At 44.4% G+C, this 19,794-nt stretch overlaps 1 protein-coding gene across 1 annotated transcript in view; it reads left to right on the forward strand.

The window, feature by feature from the left end:
• NOTCH2 (notch receptor 2) overlaps positions 1-19,794 on the forward strand; it is a 182,785-nt gene that overhangs the window by 147,966 nt on the left and 15,025 nt on the right. Inside the window, 11 exon segments of the mRNA XM_021003323.2 lie at positions 380-493; positions 2,170-2,289; positions 2,647-2,799; positions 4,056-4,284; positions 5,099-5,300; positions 6,554-6,707; positions 9,145-9,329; positions 10,324-10,456; positions 13,598-13,843; positions 16,975-17,087; positions 18,311-18,816. Of these exon segments, the coding sequence (XP_020858982.1) occupies positions 380-493; positions 2,170-2,289; positions 2,647-2,799; positions 4,056-4,284; positions 5,099-5,300; positions 6,554-6,707; positions 9,145-9,329; positions 10,324-10,456; positions 13,598-13,843; positions 16,975-17,087; positions 18,311-18,816 (2,155 nt within the window).

The raw sequence follows: 19,794 nt of genomic DNA on the forward strand, positions 1-19,794 counted from the left end.
TTGACAGTTGGGCATTTAAGATAGGGGTTGGACTAAGCGACCAGTGAGGTCCCTTCCAACTCTCAAGTTCTTTGTAATTCAGAAGTTGTGATTTGCCATAGTGCATCAAGTTTACTGCATGAAATGGTGTTCTCGGATCATTTCCGAGAGATTATTTGGAAAAGCACAAGTCTCTCTAAAGAATTGCACAGGCAGTAAGTGGTTTCTTGTCACATTTAATGGGGAACCCTTTCTAGCAGCCTGAAAGAGTTACTGTAGTTTCCAGTGTGCCTGCTAATTTACCACCATTGGTTGAATTTGCTTGAGTTATTCATTTGAGGCAGCAGTGAAGCTGACATTGGATTTCATTCTTTTTTTTTTCTTTTCCTCCCATCTGTAGGTTACAATTGTCAAGTCAACATTGATGAGTGTGCTTCAAATCCATGCCTTAATCAGGGCACCTGCACTGATGACATAAGTGGCTATACTTGTCAATGTATGCTTCCATACACAGGTGGGTTCCTTGGGTGACCAGCAGGTACATGGCAAAACAGAAAAAGCACTTGGCTCTGTCATGTCACTTACAGCATTTAGTTATCCAGGACGTTATCTCTGGTAGCAGAGAATTACCACTCAAGGTGTCCTCCTCCTTTGGGGCTCCTTGGCTGGATCCTGAGGTTTATAGAAAAACCCTGTGCCCTTGTTCTCTTTTATAATTGTAGAATTACAAGCTCTAAGGAGTTAGAAGGGGCTTCGCTTAGTTCACATTGACTGAGAATCTTTTTTCTCAAATAGTCCCAAGCAAGTTGGTGTTCCTGCCTTCTCTTGAAGGCCTACAGCGAGGAAGAGCACATATGGACCACCCTCTGTTAAATGTAGCTATTTTATATCATTGTTCCCACCGTAAAGGCACAGAAACTGCATAGTCCAGGGAATTGCAAAGGCAGCAGCTTAAAATAATGGCACAGTTTGCATCCAGTATCCAGATGTTTCCAAAATCAGATTTATGCTTTTTGTTATTTCACTGTTCATGGTTCTCATTTCTAGTGTCTACCAAGTGCTTGCATGTCCAAACCTAAAGTCATCATCTCCCTTCCAGTGCCCCCTCTTCCTCCCTTCCCTGCATCTGTTAATTGTTGAAACCTTGCAATTATTCGTGACTCTTCTCTTCCTCCTCCTCCCCCCATATCCAGTCAGTTTCCGTGCCCTTCAGTTCTTCATCAGGGAAGTCTGACATTCAGCTTCTCTATTCTGCCTTTCACTGCTCTGTATCGGCAGTGAAGGGGACATAAATATCCACGACTGTGTATACAGCCCAGTCGTACTGAGGCCTGCAGCTGATTTAGAGAACATTTAATTTGTCGCCGAATTGCTCAGATACTAGAAAGATATTTGTTTATGTTGTGGCTGTAGATAAGGTCCACATTAAAGTTATATCCTGCATGTGAACCTAGAGGGATTACATCTGACCAAAACCACAAGCGTATTAAAGTCCCAGCACCTGGCATATGGTCACATTCATCTTTAATTGACTCTGGTTCACTGTGACTAGTAATGGAGCAGTCTGCTTTTTCCTTAGATCATTATGAGTCATCATCAGTCTGAGATATCACACTGGAAATTTCTGTCAAAATCTAGGGAAGGTATTTTTTTTTCCAATTGGAACACAAGATTTGGCCGAGATTTAGCCTGAGTTAGTTATGACTTGATTTTAACCAATGCCATACTCGAGAGAGTGAAACTTTTTGTTCTCAAGCTTTTTATTGAATGTTTATGCTCAGCATTCCATAAGCCCTTCACCTAAGTAAGTTGAGAGCTTCAGTTCTTTTGGATTTGTGTGAGGACCAAAGAACTCTGAAATAATGGCATGTCATAGAAGTGTAGCATTTCCTCCTCCATGCTTCCTTCAACCGCATTTCCCCAGTATGTGTGGCTTCTGTCACTAAGTGAAGGATTTCTGGAACTAATGCTATAAAACAAGATGAAATATCATAGATGCTTTTCTTGTTTAACCAAAGAATTTGTGTGGCCATTTGTTAGACCATCCCCATCCCCCATTTTTCAGCCCTCAATTTTAAGTAGGGTTGGTGGTTGCAGAGGTACCTGTTTTCTGAACACTCCCAAAGGGCAAATTGTCTGCTCTTCTAGCCTGCTTATTTCCATATGATCACTGTGCTTTGGTTCCCACAGGCAAGAACTGTCAGATGGTGTTGGCCCCTTGCAATCCCAACCCATGCGAGAATGCTGCCATTTGCCAAGAATCTGCAAATTTTGACAGTTACACCTGCCTGTGTGCTCCTGGCTGGCAAGGTGAGGTGGACATCCAGTGTAGTGGGAATGGAGAAAACAGATTTCCGTAAGCAGTCAGTCTCATGGTCAGGCAGAGGGGGAGTAAAAGACTGATTTAAACTCTTAATCTGCCGAGGCCCTCCAAGTCTCCCAAGCATCCCTTCCCCTGCTTTGGACACAGGGCTGAAGTTGGAGTCGGCAGCCCCTTGTCCGCCATCACCCGTGCATTTGGGGCCCCCTAGTGGCTGAAGTGCTGTATTGGTGTACAGACCTGTAGGAGTCTTGGATGACCTCTTTTGTGCTCCCCACCTGGGCGTCCATCGGCAGGATGCCTTAAGATCCCAGAGTTTGTAAGCCTTGCTCCTCCTGTGCTTCCAGGGCCTCGGTGTAATGTGGACATTGATGAGTGTATCTCCAAGCCATGTATGAACCGTGGCGTCTGCCATAACACCGAAGGCAGCTACCTGTGCAAGTGTCTGCCCGGCTTCACTGGTGTGGACTGTGAAGAAGACATTGACGACTGCCTTGCTAGTGAGTGTGTGGGCCAGCTGGCCATTCCCAAAGCAGAGAGGGAAACCTGTAGACCAGAGTGGGGAGGTGCTGCCTACTGTCCTAAAACAGGGGTATTATGCAAAACAGCAGTAACTGCCATGAGCGACGAGCCAGAGCTGATGCTCTGAAGACGACTTGCATCTAGTCTCTCTAATAACAATTACAGAAGAACTCTAAAGCAAAGTTGAATCAAAAACTGATTTTATGAATGCATTATCGGGGCAGCTAGGTGGTGCAGTGGATAGAGCACTGGCCCTGAAATCAGGAGTACCTGAGTTCAAATCCAGCCTCAGACCAAACACTTGACACCAGCTATGTGACCCTGGGCAAGTCGCTTAACCCCAATTGCCTTAAAAAAAGAAAAAAAAAAGGATGAATGCATTATCTTTCCTGTTCGTAAAATAGAGGCAATCTATATTAGCTGTCTTATATTGGTAATCTTATTCATACATATACACATATGCATGCACACATAGACATACATACATATGCGTACACGTACACATACACATATGTACATACACATGCATACATGTACATATGCACATATGTACATACATGCATATGGCAGCCAGCTGCCGCAGTGGATGGAGTTCTCTCCCCAGGCTCCACCTGAATATGCTCACATATCTGATGTCCGCCTGGATAAAGGCTCCTTTGGAGTAATGACTTTCTTTTACCTCTTTGCATCTCCCTCAGTATCTAACACAGTGCCTTGCACACAGTAGGTATCTAGTAAATGTTTATTGATGACTCAATATGAATAAGACACTCTACAATATCTACTTTAATCTGTTTACCATTCCCCTAGTTCTTTGGCCAGGCTACTTTGTGTTTCACACAAAGAAGGAAGCAGCAAGAACTTCCATGTCCTTGGAGCAAAAGGGAGCAGAGAAAACCATTCTCTCCAAGCTGGGAGTAATAATGCTTTTTCCTAGCTAAGCAAATTAGCAGCTTCTAGGAGGGCCAAGCATCAGCATATCCAAAGGAGAAGCTTGGATATGTAGTTTAGAGAGCAAATTCCACATGAGCCAAGAGGAGGAGAAGGAAGGGCCCCTAAGCTGGCAGGTCACTGGGCCACTGGTCACAGTTCCAGTACCTGACGCTTCCTTTATGGGACTGCTTGACTCTGGGTCCTTAAGCAGCTCAGGTGTGAAGGAAGGACCTTGGCTAATACCAGTGACCCATAGATGCTGCTGTTTCAAGTTTTCATATATTTGTGTTCATTGTTGTAGATCCCTGCCAGAACGGTGCTTCCTGTGTAGATGGGGTGAACACCTTCTCGTGCCTTTGTTTGCTGGGGTTCAATGGTGATAGATGTCAGACAGACATGAATGAGTGTCTGAGTGAACCCTGCAAGAATGGAGGAACCTGCTCTGACTACGTCAACAGTTACACGTGCAAGTGCCAGGCTGGGTTCGATGGACCTCACTGTGAGAACAACGTCGATGAGTGTACTGAGAGGTGAGGGGCGGATGCTTAGGAGCAGACATGCCACCAAACAGCAGGGAAAGGGGGGAAGTTGATGCAGACCATGTTTCCTTGGGTGGAGAATTAGACATTTGCTTGGATCTCACTACCGCTTCCTAAGCCTCTCACCAAAGTGGCTGACATTTAGGTAATTAGCACATACAGCCTTCTGAATCTTAAAAAGTGGGAATAGTTATTCATTGGGAAGCAAGAAGAGCCTTTGACCCATGTCCTTAGCTTTTTACCCACCTCCTGGCTCCTTGTTCATTTGTTCTGTGGTTGGATGGGAAGCCATTTAAGTCCCTCATTCTTTGGGAATTGTGTAAGTAGACTCTTAGGTGTCCTCATTTATCATGAATTTTGCAAATTCTGTTGCTCTAGTGGTCACTAGAGAAAGAAATGTCAAGTCCAGAGTCCTCACTCCAGTCCTTTTCAAAGGTATTAATTTCACTAAAATAAAAAAGTGACTGCGAAAAGCTGCCAAAGGGCCTGAACAGAAACCTGGAGAACTAAGCGTTCTCCAGAACTTTCCAAGTCAGCCCACTATGTCCTAAGCCCTTGATCGGCAGGAGAAATGAGAATGGCACTAGGCTTTTTGACTCTCCATTGAGTTTGATGAACACAGGGAACAGTCCTGAAATACATGAAAAGGAATATGGGTTTGGGGCTGCTGGGGACATCGGTTCACAAGGCTTTACCCACCTTGGACTCCTTGGATTTCAGACTCTCAATCAGTGACATTAGTAACTAGAGTCTGGTGTCCTCGTTACCATGTTAATGTTGGTTTTCTTCCATGTTTGTCTCTCAGTTCTTGCTTCAATGGAGGCACGTGTGTGGATGGAATCAACTCCTTTTCTTGTCTGTGCCCCGTGGGTTTCACTGGTCCATTCTGCCTTCATGAGATCAATGAGTGCAACTCCCATCCATGCCTGAATGAGGGCACCTGCATTGATGGCCTGGGGACCTACCACTGCAGCTGCCCATTGGGCTACACAGGCAAGAACTGTCAGGTAACTAACCTCTTCCCAGCCACACTCTTATTCAATACCTACACTTGAATCAGCCCCTTCTAAGATCCACCTCTTGAGTCTGGCACCCTAAAGTCATATTAGTTCCTAAAATATTATGGGCACCCTCTTCCTGGATGGTGATTCTGAAATCAGTTCCAAAGAATGCAGCTGTTTGATTGCAAGAGTTGCCAGTTCCTATAAACTTAGCATGCATATACGCCAGGAAATCTGACAGGTTGTGTCATCCATTGGAAACAAGTGAAAAAGAACAATGAAGTTTCAACAAAAATGAAGATTAGGAAAAGAGTCTGAGGATCTGTAGATCCATCTAGTCAGAAAAAGGAACTGTGAGAGTAAATTGAAGATAGAATTAAGATAATTTACATTTGGAGAAAGCTGAAGTTAGTTGGGTGATGGTGGGCAGCTGAGTAGAAGGGAGCAGTATCCATGGGTCACTGGCTTGAATATTGTTGAGTAAGAATTCAGGTTCTGAAATGCTACAAGAGGCTATTGAAAGAGGCCGTGTCACCATCTTTCCTTGGAAGTCTTTAAGAACAATGGATAGTAAAAAGATGTGGTCCTTTACCAGAAGTACTAGAAAAGATCTCAAGCATAGAAGCAGCCAACTCTATAAAAGTTGAATTAAATACAGAAGTTTCATAGGAATATAGGTAAAGCTGATGATATTGTACATTCAAGGCAACATAAGTGGTCCAAACCAAAGTTGTCAAGCTCTGGTTTTGTGATGTGCCAAATTGTCTCTACTTATAATGAGGGATATTGCAAAAAAATTTAAACCAAATTCATTTTAAAATGAATTTTTAAAAATAAATACAGCCTGTGTATATCTTTGTTTCTCTTCTCCCTGTAAGTAAAGATAAGAATGCCAAAAATTCAGTAAAGATAAAAATCAGTGTCCTCGTCCAGCCTGTTTTTCTAGGACCATTGCAGTTAGCATTTAACATATTAAATGTGTCTGCACCAGTCTGGTTTTAATGAGCATCTTATTTCCCTTTGAGTGGGGCCAAAACGGCTCCCAGTGTACAGGAAATGGAGAAGCGTTTCTGGCAGAACAGAATGAGTGGGAATTTCTGGCAAAATGAGTCTGAGGTGAAGGAATTCTGGGCCACACTTCTCTGCTAATTTATTTCTGGTGGAATGCCAGTGCCTGCCCTTTCTTCTTTTCCGTTTCTGTATTCTTGGATATTTACGTGTGTGTGTGTGTGTGTATGTGTGTGTGTGTTGTCTTTCAGACCCTTGTGAACCTGTGTAGCCGGTCACCATGTAAAAATAAAGGCACCTGCACGCAGAGAAAAGCAGAGTCCCAGTGTCTGTGTCCGCCCGGGTGGACTGGGGCTTATTGTGATGTGCCCAATGTTTCCTGTGAGGTGGCTGCGTCGCGCAGAAGTGAGTCCTGGCTTCTGGTGTGGGTGGCGCTGACTCTAGCAAGGGCTGTCAGTACAAAGAGTAGTAGCAGGAAGGAAGAATGGGAGGATGAGAAGCTAGAAAATCCTGGTAGAGATGGAGAAGGGACAGCGTAAGAGGAAAGGGTACAGGTCAAAAGGATGAAAGGGAGAGGAAGTCTCCCAGTTCTGAGGTTTCCAGAGCCATGTGTGTCTGTAGAAGAATCCCTTCAACATCATCTCTGATAGGTTCTAGAGGGGGAACCCTATGACTTCCCCAAGGCAGCCATTCCATTTTTAGGTAACCGTAATTGTTCCCACATTCTTCCCTAGATAAATCTGCTTGTCTCCAAATTCTACACTTCACTCCTAATTCTGCCCTCTGAGGCCTGGCAGAATAATTTTAATTTCTCTTCAAACATCTAAAAAGAGCTTTTATGCCTCTGCTTAAGTCTTCTCTTCTCCCAGCTAAACATTGCACCTAATTCCTTCAGCTGACCTTAATGTGTCGTGATCTTGAGGCCCTTCACCAACCTGAGAACTTTTCTTTGGACATTCTCAGTATCCTTCCTAAAATCTGGTGCCCACCACTGAATATATAGGTCATACAATATTTTAGCTCTCCCTCCTAGCTTTGTGTCATCTACAAATTCAGTGCATGCTCTTGTCTAACTTACTGATACAAAGACCAAAAGGCCCAGGTCCCCAGGCAGATCGTAGAGATCCCACGGGTAGAGGCTTTCCAAGATAACTGATACTTGCATTCAATCATTCAGCCAGTATAGAATCTATTTAACTCTGCTATCATCTAAAACACGGCTCTCCACCTTACCTCCCCCAAATAGCGTGAGGTGCTTTGTCAAATCTGGTAGAGATAGGAACTAGATCTATGTTTTCAGTGTTTGAGGAAAAACCCTCTACTCATGAAGGTCATCACCAGGTTTTCTTGACTCTGAGGCCAGCTTTCCATCTGGTATGCTGTACTACCGGTCAGTTAATTGCTTTTTCCAAAGTCTGGGTGACTCAGATCCATTCATTCCCCTCATCTGTGAGTCTGGTGACCTTCCCTCCACAGAAGAAAAATGGAATTAACCTGGCATGGGTTCTCGGCGAAACCATGTTGATTCTTTGTGATCACTGCTACCTTTTCCATATGTTTATAAACCATCCCTTTAATGATACATTCTATAACTTTGCCATGAATAAGTCAGACTTACCGCTCTAAAGTTTATAGACTTTACTCACTTTCCTTTTTTGAAAATCAGGATATTTGCCCTTTTCTAGTCCTACAGGACTTTTCCCACTCTCCGTGGCCTTTCAGAAATCGCTGACAGTGACTCACTCTGCAGTCATATCCGTCAGTTTTCTCAGTGGCCTTAGATGTAGTACATCACATTCTGTCACTTAAATCTTGGTTACTTATAAGAGCAGGAAAGAATTCATAATTAGGAAAAACCAAGTAGAAGTCAGGTATTGAATGAATCTGAAAATCTGCTGTATACTGTCTCCCAGCGATTAGTGATCCCCTTTACCTAAAATGAAGCCTCTCTTCTTGCATCACAATTGTTACTTGAATTAGAGTTGTTTTTTTGTCTTACTCCTGTCTACTAATGGAAAACATGTCTTCGTTCATCTTCATATCCCTAATACCTAGCATTATGCATTACACATTTTAGGTATTTAATAAATGTTTACCAAGTTAAATTGATTTGGACTTCCTGTTTTCTTCTTTTTATAGTATCGTAAACTAGAAACAGTAAAGGTCCCATCTCATCTTTTACTTAAGGACCATCTGTAGCTTCGTTCCCCGTATATTTTTCTTGGTACCGTTTTAAATGTTTTAGAATGGTGCACTCGAAAGAGCCCTGGATTTGGAGTCAAAAGATAGTTTCCAATCCCAACCATGCCATTTACTAGTTGTATGACCTTAGGCAAGTTACACCATCTTTGAGCCTGTTTCCTTGTCTAGAAAATGGAAATAATAAACATTCCTAATGTTGCACCACAGTAGGATTGTTGGAATGAAACCGCCTTTTTAATCATACAGCAATATAGAAATGTGAGCAATGATAGAACCATTTAACTCTTCTGGCACCATTTCTAGTTGATGAAAATTCCACACGTCAATAAAAACACAAATTTAAAACCTGTTTTTTCTTACCTAAATTGTCTGTTACACTTTTCCGCCCTCATTGCCTTCCCCCCACCCTGTCCCTGGTGGTGATGTTCAGTACGCTGTTCTACTTGAAATGAGAATGAACTCGTCTATTTTCATGGTTTGTCTGTTTTTAGCATTAGATTAGATGGGTCTGTGAGGTAGGAACGGAGGATACATTGGAATTTCTAGGTTGCTTTTGATCGTTTGCTGTTTTTTGAGCCTACACTTGCCTCATGTCGTAGGCTGTTCTGTGATGCAATTCTGCTTCTCTGTTACTCCGTAGAAGTGCCTGTTGACAGCCTGTGTGAACACTCTGGGACATGCATCGATGCTGGCAACACTCACCACTGCCAGTGCCCCCTGGGCTACACAGGCAGCTACTGTGAGGACCAGCTGGATGAATGTGCCTCCAATCCCTGCCAGCATGGAGCCACTTGCAGAGATTATGTTGGAGGCTATCGATGTGAGGTGGGCAAGACACAAGCTGTGCTCTCTTGTGGGCTGCCTTCTGGTCAGGGGCAGAGGTTTACTTTAATAGAATATTTTTCTGTGTAAACTCAAGGTAGAATTTAGCATAGTTTGTTTTTGACAAGATATATTGATTATTTGTTTTATTTATTCTAACTTCCCATGAATTGCTAATAGCTACTAGACTGTGAAGTTCATTAGGATAAGAATCATGTCTTATCTGAACTTTGCCTAGCAAGATGCTCTACATGGTGTAAGTGCTTAGTTCTTAGTGAATTGGATCAGCTTCTGGAGGTGCCTCCATTGCTGTCTGGAATCATCCTTTTTCTACTGAGTTACCTCCAGTGCCAACATGATCCCAGAGAAGATGCTACAATTTCATTCTAAACCCAAATCTCTACCTTCGGGGGAGTTATATAAACCCCTGGGGTCTTCTTGGGTATTTCTCTGGGGACATCCTGTTGCTAACCACTCTCACTAAAGAATGTCCATTACCCACCCCACCCTCATTTTTGGTTTGTATTTTTATAGTGTACAAACACTGATCATTATCCCTATCTCCTGGTTCTTTTCCCGCTACCTTCAGACATATCTAGGTTTTCCCCATCCTTAAAAAAAACCAAAACCTTCACTAGTCCTACCATCTCTATTTGGTATCATTCAATATCTCTTTCCCTTTTTTCAGTCAAATTCTTTGAACAGTCCTATTTACATTCATTACCTCCTTCATAAGTTCTTGTTGAATGATTAAATTGTATCAGATTTGAAGCTAGGGCACTTGATCCCTTCATTAACTTATCCATTTTTCAAGGAGGTAGTCAGATATCAACAGAGACTTGGACTGTTTCTAAACAAACTGGAAAACAAAGTAGGAAAGTCTGACAACCCTGGATTGGTGAAAGTGCACAGAGTTTCTCAGCTGCTCTCCTAGTCTGCGTTCTAATAATGGTCCTATTGCCCATGAGTGATCTTTTTTTTCCACCCCTGCCAACAGTGTATACCAGGATACCAAGGTGTCAACTGTGAATATGAGGTAGATGAATGCCAATACCAGCCATGCCAGAATGGAGGGACTTGCATTGACCTGGTGAACCATTTCAAGTGTTCCTGCCCACCAGGCACTCGAGGTATGTATGACATGGAATGGACATTTCTAGAGGGAGGGTAAATCCAGCCATTAAAGACTACCCTATTCTCTCAGCTCTTAGGGAGCTCCACTGTGACTTTTAGCAACATCTTCTTTTTCGGTGACTTTAAGAAGTTGGGAGAGGAGATCTGTCCTAAATTCACTTAACATAGAATGGAAAACTGTATTAGATAATTAAAGAATTCTATAAATTCCGTATCGTAGCTAGCTTGGACCTAAGCATAAATGTTAATGGAAAGATGGGGGTTCTATGGATGTTTTACTTTATTTGTATTTTTATTTTTTCTTGGGTCAGATCATACTCATCTTGAGAGTATTTTGAACTCTGCATGTTTTTACAAAGCACAAGAATATTTGCTTGGATCAGCCTGCTATGAGAAGTTTAGGAGATCTGGCAGTGTATTTACTTGGGTGGCAAAGAAAAACGGGTCAAGAACAACGTCGTGTACCCTGACTCAACCCTCTGACGTAGTACGTTTTGAATCACCGTCCTCTTAGAAATGTCTTGTTTTGATTTTAGGGGCAGATTAAAGCATGTCCATATGCTCATCTGCCCTAACGTATGGGTCTAATGAGGAATGAGGTGACAGGAGAAAACTTAAGGGGGGGGAGGTGTCATGACGGCTCCTGAAATATTTCCCTAAATCAAAGATTCTGAGTTGGAAGGGACATTAGAGGCCATCCATGCTGGCCTGTGTCTGCAACATGCCCAATGAGTGGTCATCCAGCCTTTATTTGAGGAACTCTAATGAGGAGAACCCACTGCTTCAGGAGGCATCCCATTCCACTTTCGGGTCCCTCTAATTGTGAGGGTTGTAGGAAGAAATGTTTGTCCTGACATTAAGCCTCAAATGATTTCTTTGCAATGTCTACCTACTTTTCCTGGTTTTACCTCCTTAGTCAAGAACAAATTTAACTCATTGTCTACATGTCTTTAGACATTTGAAGAGAATCATCATGTCCCTTCTAAGCCTTCCCCAGCCAGATATCTTCAGCTAAAGATCTCCACCTTCTTCAGCTGATCCTAGTATGCCTTGTTGCTATGGCTTCTGGATATTTTAGTCTTCATCTTCTGATGCCTTGTCTGAGTCCTTCTCGCAGGGCAAACCACAGTGCCTCAAAAGTGTTCTGACCAGGCCAGAGGAAAGTGGGGCTGGCTGTCCCCTTTATGCAACGTGGAATTGAGTTCACTTTTTCTGACTGCCGTATCCTACTGTTGACTTACGTTGAGTTTGTACTTCATAAAAATTAACTGTTAGCTAGCAATGTCTCTGCCATCTTGTACTCATGAAGTTGTTTTTTGAACCCAAGTGTAAAACTTTGTTTATTTTTATCAAATGTCATCCTATTATAATTGACCCATCGTTCTAGTCTAGTAGTTCTCAAACCTTTTGGCCTCTAGACCCCTTTACACTCTTAAAAATTACTTGGGTTATATTTATTGATATTTGCCATATTAGAAATTAAAATATCTTAGCATTGTTATGAAAATAATTTTGATCTCACAGACCCCTGGAAGGGTCTCAGAGATTTCATGAGGTCTCTTGACCACACTTTGAGAACTGCCCTATCATCATCATCCTTCTGGATCCTGACTCTGGCATCCAGCATATGAACTATCATCCTCAGCTTTGCATCATCTGCAAATTTGACGAGCATCCTGTGTGTGTATGTGCATATATATATATATATATATATATATATATATATATATATATATATATATATATATATTTGGATATTCATCCAAAATAATGATAAAAATGCTGAACAGCCTAGAACTAAGCACATGTCTCATGGATACCACTAAAGACTGTCTTCCAGGTTAGTGTCAACACATTCATGACTACTCTTGGGATCATGACATTTGAAAAGGGGGTGACTTGATCTGTGTAGGTCTAGAATCCAAGGGATAGTACTTCTTTGACAACAGGTTTTGGCTCAGTGTAAGGAGGCCTTCTTATCTGAGCTGTTACCTTGTGATGTAGAGAATTCTTAACCTTGGCTGTCCTAGGGACTGTGTCATTTTTTGACCTTTCACTGCTTCTGTTTCTTCATCTTCGAAGAGGAATGATTATCCCTGCGGCGATCACATGCCTAGGGACTTAGAGCCATTAAGAATGAAGGTCTTCTCCAAAGATAAGGTAGTCTCATTCAAAGACCAGTTTCTAGTACAGGGCTTTTTACATACAGGAGACTTTCAGTAAGCATTCATTGATAGTGAGGATGATGATGATGATGACAAAAATAGGAGAACACGGGTCTTTATATTTCCTTTCTCCCTAAGCCCTCAGTGCCCTGTCTCTGATTGCCGGCATTTGGGGAGACTGAAACTCTTGTTCCCTCCAACTGATTTTGTCCAAGTGATTCATCTCTCTTCACCATTTAATTTCCAGAACCGTGTTTGCTACTTAACCACAATACTTATCTAACCACACACCAAAAAAAATGCCTGTTATGTGTAGCGTAGAAATGATTTTAATTGATCCTGGCCTCCTCCAAGGGGTTTACGCCTAGAGGAAGAGGTCATGGTACCTCTAGGTGGCCCTTGAGGCAATAGCTAGTAGCATACCACCATCCCCTACTCCTGTCTTTCCTTCTGTCTCCCCTTTCCTGTTTCTTCTTCTTTCTTTCCAGTCCTTTCTCCCTCTGTTCTTGGGGCCTGCTTGTGGTTTAGTGGAAAGAACAATGCATTGTGACTGAGGATACCCCTGTTTTTGTTCCTGACCTGCCATTTCCTGGTCACTTGAGTAGGTGAGTCACTGAACCTCCTTACCTTCCTCCTCTGTAAATGAGGGGGCATTAGGCCTAGGTGATCTTGAAGGGCTCTTCAGACTCTCCAGTTCTTCACTCCATTTTCCTCTCCTCCCTCTCCTTGTTCCTTTCTTCCTGGCTCTGCTTGGGCTTGCTCATAGATCCCATGAGAACTGCTTTTCTGTAAGGTAGTGATGGATAGCCACAGCTAAGCAGGTTACTAATCCTTGGCCTAAAAGATCCCGCCGGGGTTGAGTTGTGAGATCTCAATAAGCTCTGAAAGAGGCTGAAGGAGAGCTGAGCTTTGGCTTAAAATGAGCTGTTGGTTTAGGCACCACGGCGACTCATGCTTTTCTTTCTCTTCCAGGCCTACGGTGTGAAGAGAACATTGATGACTGTGCTCCCGATGCAGGGGGCCCTCACTGCCTCAATGGTGGGCAATGTGTGGATAAGATCGGGGGCTATACCTGCCGTTGCCTTCCTGGTTTTGCTGGCGAGCGTTGCGAAGGGGATATCAATGAGTGCCTCTCCAGTCCCTGCAACCCTGAAGGCAGCCTGGACTGTATCCAGCTCATCAATAACTATTCGTGCATCTGCCGGAGTACCTTCACTGGTGAGCGGGCCCTGTGGGTCCCCCCTTCACATGTGCTGATTCCATGGAGCTCAGTAGGGCCTGCAGTAATGGTGGCTTGGACCTCCCTCTCAGAGAGACAGCTGGCCTCCTGTTTAGACATTATGGGAGGGACAAGCCTAGAACCCAAGTGGACTAAGGCATTTTCGCCTTAGGTGGCTTGGTCAGCAGACTGTATGACAACCATCACCCATCTTTCATTACTTCTAGTCTTTTTGAAAGATAGTGCACACTCACCCACTCCCTTCTGAGCTCCCATAATCTGGCTTCCACCCCTACCACTCCACTGAAATGATTCTTTGTTTTTTCCTTCATTTAATATTTTATTTTTCCCCAATTACATGTAAAAACTATTTTGAACATTCGTTTTTTAAAAATTTTGGGCTCCAAGTTCTCATCTTCCCTCCTTGCCCTCTCCACTCACTGAGAAGTCAGGCAGTTAAATATAGGTTATACATGTGTAGTCATGCAAAACATGTGAAATGAAACTCTTGAAATCTGAGAAAGATTATGCAGTCCAGCCCACACCTCAACAGAAGTCCCCTTACAACGTCTCTGACAAGTGGGATGGAGGTGCTACTTCTGATGGGAAGATTTTTCTTACATGACATGAGACTCTTCCTACTTTTCTGGCCCGTCTTTCTTGGTCACCTTCCCTGGATTCTCTCATTCCTTAAATGTCAGCTTTCCTTAAGGTTCTCTATTTGGTCCTTCTTTTGCCAGTCTCTCTTTTTCACTTAAGTGATCTCATCCATTATTGTGGCTTCAGTGATCGTTTGTGTAGAGATGACCCCCAAAAGCTAGAGGAGGAGGAGGCGGCAGTGATAAGTAGTCAGGAAGACCTGGCTTCAAAGCACCTACCTCACAGTATTGTGCTGTGAGACCCAAATAAAATAGTAGATGTAAAGCACTTTGCAAACCTTAAAGCACAAATATCGACTGTTAGCATTATTGTCCGTGTTATTAGTAGCTCTAATCCCGGCTCCCTCTCTTGAGCTCCAGACTGTGTCTTTAGCTGCCCACTGGTTACATCTGTGTGGCATCTCAGATTCTGCACATCTTAAAATTGAACTCAGCCTCCAGATCTGATCCTTTTTCTCTTGTGTTCCTCCTTCCTGTTAACAGTACTTTTATGAACCCTAGAAGTAAGTAATATTGGCCTCCTTTGGACCACTGCTGCTAAATTTTGTAGATTCTTCCTGTGCAACATCTGTCTTGTCCTTTCTGTTCCCGCTGCCCCTGTCCACACACTAATTCTCTTTCTCATAGGAATTAGAAGAGGAGGTTCTTTAGCTGGTTTCTTCTTCCTCCAGGCTTTTCCTGCTCCAGTCTGTTCCATTCCAGCATGCTTAGGGTATCTTTCAAAAGCACAGGTCTGATAAAGTCCTCTCCTATAAAGAAGTTTTCCATGCCTCCTTCGCTTTGCCTATTAAATGAAGTCTGGACACTTCCTTATGGCATTTAAGGATCTCAGCCCGTATCTTCTACTGCTGCCCACCCCCCCCACGTTCTTCAAGGAGTTTGCTTCAGGCAAACTGAATTCATCAGTATTCTGAGATCATACTCTATGCTCACCTGCCTCCGCGGTCTTGTTTATCCTTTGCTTTGGCTGGAACATCCTCACCCCAGATTTCCACCTCCATTCAAGGGTGACTGGTCAAGACAGCCAGCAGAGGGCAGCCTTGTCACATGGCATTGAATCGGTCGTTCAAATCCACAAAACATTTATGAAGCATTCCCCGTGTGTACAAAGATGGAAAATGACACAGTTCCTACCTTTGAGGAACCCATAGTATACTAAGGGATAGACAACATGTATTCACATAAGGGTGATACCAGGTACAGTGTGTTACAGCTGTAGGAGAGATGCAGACAGAACTCTAGGAATATTTGAAGAGGAAGATAACCAGCCCTTCAAGGATAACCCAGGGTCAAGGAGAGAAGTCAAGGAAAGCTCTGTGGATTAGGTAAAGTTGGAGTAAGTAAGGGAAGGATTTTAGCAAGGATGAGAATGTCACTCATATAAGCAAGAGACCATCAGCCAAGATCAGGAACAGCTCCTGGTTCAGTTTTGCTACAAGGACAGTATGTGTGGGTAGTGGTGTCTAAAGGTAAATTGGAACTAGGTTATCGAGGATCTTAACTGCCAGGATTATTTTGGCATGTGTACTAAGGTGAGAGTTGTAGGTATGAGACCACCTGAGAGTCAGTTTACAACAGAATGGATGATCGATGTTAAGATTATGAATTAAGGTGGCCCCAGTGTTACAGGAGAGAACAGGACAGATACAAAAAGCGTTTTGAAGTTGGTGGAATTGACAAGACTTGGCACCTGATTTAATGTGGAGAAGATAAAAGAACCAAAGATGACGAAAGTTGAGAGCCAGGATGAGCGGGAGGAAGGTGATACCATCAAAAGAAATAAGGGATTTTTAAGAATGGTTGGGTTTGGGGAGAGAAGCTGATGATTTCAGTTTGGAATCGTTTTAATTTGAGGTGTCAGGAGCACAACCAGGTGAAATGGTCCAAAAAGTAGTTGGTGGTATGGAATTGGGTTCAGATGAGAGATTAAGAACCTTCCCTGAGACTCTTCACGTGGGAGTTGAATGTTCATTTGTCAGAGTGTACAGGGATGTCTTGTTCAGGTATAGTTAGGTTAAGTGGTCCCTGATCCGCTTTCAGTTGAGATTCTGGGATCATGTTTTTTCTTGGGAAGTGAGGACCCAGTCGACAGCCTCTGATCCAAACTCGTCCTCTTTTTGGAGGGATGTCAATGTCTTTTAGGCCTATGGGATATTAGTCAATATAGGAAGAGGTCACGATAAATGATTCCCTGCGACTCAAGATTCAGTGCAGTGTCTTCTTTGTTGGACAGAGAGAACCGTTCCTTCCTCCTTTTCCTGCCCCTTTTCCCCAGCCATTACTCTTTGGTATCTGGCTCTGTGTTCCCTCCCTCTTCCTACAGCTTCATGAAGGTAGAGCTTCACATGCCTTCCTTCTCTTCCCTTCCTCTCTGCTCCCTAGCTCTGTAACCATTGCTCTGCCCAGCCCTGTCCTTGTAGATGTTGGGGCAGTTTGAAAGTACCCTTCGAAGCCCACTCTTTGCCTTACAGGCCGACGCTGTGAGACCTTCCTGGATGTCTGTCCCCAGATGCCATGTCTGAATGGAGGCGTTTGTGCGGTTGCCAGCCACACACCCAGTGGCTTCATCTGCCATTGTCCTCCGGTAAGTGTGTGGTGACTTAAGCGTTCCCCTCCTGGCTCTTCCACTCGCTCTCCTCAGATGACATCACCTCAGATGAATTTCTGACACCATAAAATGAGTCTCCCTCTAGCACCTATGTTGTGCTGGAGGAGATTTCTTGCGTCTCCTACAGGCCATAGCCTCGGTAAAGTGGAGATTATGGAGGACCAGCAAAGACCAGAGTCAGACCTCCCAAATGAAGCTGAGCTTGAGTCACTGAGAAGGGCTTGGAGCAGATGCTTTAGAGACGCTTAAGAAACTGCTGGGTATAGGGCAGCTAGGTGCTGTAGTGGGTAGAGCTCTGGCCTTGGAGTCAGGAGGACCTGAGTCCTTCAAATCCAGCCTCAGACACTTGACACTTACTAGCCGTGTGACCCTGGGCAAGTCACTTAACCCAATTACCTCACCAAAAAAAGCTAAAAGAAAAAAGAAAGAAAGAAACTGCTGGGTATCCCAGAACTTCCTGGGGTGATTTATTTCTCCTCTTAATAACTCCAGGTATTCACATAGTAATTAGAAATGGGAACCTGGACTTGTGAATGGGGCCGGGGTAGTTGAGAGGATGTTGCATCATTAACATAGCACCTATAGGGCCCTTGACTTAGATCCAGAAGGTTCATTTGAGAATATTTAACCCAACTCCCTTATTTCATTGATGAATAAACTGGGACCCAGAGCCCAAGCTCACATAGATGGTAAGTGGCTTGAATTCTAACCCAGACGCAAATTCTCATCGTTGGAAGAGACCTCAGTGGCCAACTGTTGTAGCCCATGCCCGAAAAAAAAATATTCTTTATTCAGTATTTCTTACAAGTCGTCAGTCCTACAACTTCTGTGTGATCTCCGGGGAGGGGGAACCCACTGCCTCCTTAAGCAGCCCATCCCTACTTTGGCGTAGCTCTAGTTGGGAAGAATGTTTTCCTTACAAAGGCAGCGTGGCTCCTGTTGCACAGTACGGTTGTCCTCGCGTCCCTGGAGGCCCACAGCCTTACCTTCCTCTAGGTTGGCATTGTGTCCGATGACTCTGACTGTGGCATGACCTTTTCAGTGGTAGCTGAAGGGTGAATGGCCTTGTTCCTTGAACAGCATCCTGCCCCAGTCTGGGTTGGCAGGCACTGCCTGTGTGGGAATGGGCTGTGCCCGGCAGAGATGGAGCTACGGACCTTGCTGTTCTCTTGGCCTTCATCTTCTGTTTCTCTCCAAAGGGCTTCTCGGGGGCAAGGTGCCAGAGTACCTGTGGACACATGAAGTGTAAGAAAGGGGAGCAGTGTGTGCATACCACGTTGGGGCCACGCTGCTTCTGCCCCCGGCCCGAGGACTGTGAGACGGGATGTGCCAGCAGCCCGTGCCAGCATGGCGGCAGCTGTTCTCCTCAGAGGAAGCCACCTTATTATACCTGCCAGTGCCCCTCGTCGTTCTGGGGCAGTCACTGTGAGTTCTCCACGGGCCCCACCAACAGTCCCCTGCCCACATGCCTGAGCCAGCACTGTGTCGACAAGGCGCGGGATGGCGTCTGTGACGAAGACTGCAACAGTCACGCCTGCCAGTGGGATGGGGGTGACTGTTCACTCACCATGGAGGACCCCTGGGCCAACTGCTCCTCCCCGCTGCCCTGCTGGGATTATATCAACAATCAGTGTGACGAGCTGTGCAACACAGCCGAGTGCCTGTTCGACAACTTCGAATGCCAGGGCAGCAGCAAGACGTGCAAGTAAGGTCTCCGTGGAGGTCCCGGGAAGCCTCGCAGCAGCTCTGTCACTAACCCACGCCAGTCTGTCTCCCTTCTGCTCCTAACCGCTCCAGTTGCCTCTGCTTTGTAGACCTCCCTGCCGGGGCCAGGCCCCGCCGCACCGCCCTCTCTTGCTGACAGAGGCCCAGGGAGGCTCATCCGTGTGCACGTTCACCCCTTCTCTCTCTCTGCCTCTGCCTGTCTCTGCCTTCTCACTTGCTGCTCTCTTGACCGCCCGGGAGAGATAACTTTTGGAAGTGGTGTAGCCCTGCTCCTAGGCAGCGTCCTACGCTAACCTGCCTGCGGGATGGATGGAAAGGTCTGTACTGCCCTCACCCACCTTTCCTCTCTTTCCCATTTGCCGACCTCTGGTTCCTTCCATTGAAATCCATTAGGAGAGTCTAATCAGAACTAGACAAAAGCTCATCTTGGCAGCATGCAAGGGATCCATGGTGTGGAACATGCCACTCGCCACCCAAAACTGTTCCGTTTCCCCAGCCCCACTAGCTGAGTTTTTTAACCTCCTAATTACTTTTTAATTTAGTATTACTTATTTATTAATTAATAATTTAAATATTTGGTAATATTCATCTCTTACTTCTAATGCAGTCAGTGGTTAGGCAGCAAAGAACAGAAATCCTTTAATGCCACAGGTATAAACCATGTGGGGAACTGTGGCTTTGAGGCCACGTGGCCTTCTAGGTCTTCAGATGTGGCCTTTTGATTGAGTCTGAGTTTTACAGAATGAATCCTTTTATTAAGGGGATTTGTTCTGTGAAGTTTGGATTCAGTCAAAAGGCTGCACCTTGAGGACCTAGAAGGCCACAGGTTTCCACCCCTGCTAGACTTCTCAAAGTACTTCTAAAGCTGCCACATGTAATTTGATTTTTTGTAACCCCATGGCATTAGGTTAAAGCAGCAGGTATCTTGCCAAGGGGGTAGACACACAGCGGGGCAGGA

Source organism: Phascolarctos cinereus, unplaced genomic scaffold, assembly GCF_003287225.1.
Source record: "Phascolarctos cinereus isolate Bilbo 61053 unplaced genomic scaffold, phaCin_HiC Scaffold_5;HRSCAF=322, whole genome shotgun sequence".
NCBI classification, from domain to species: domain Eukaryota; kingdom Metazoa; phylum Chordata; class Mammalia; order Diprotodontia; family Phascolarctidae; genus Phascolarctos; species Phascolarctos cinereus.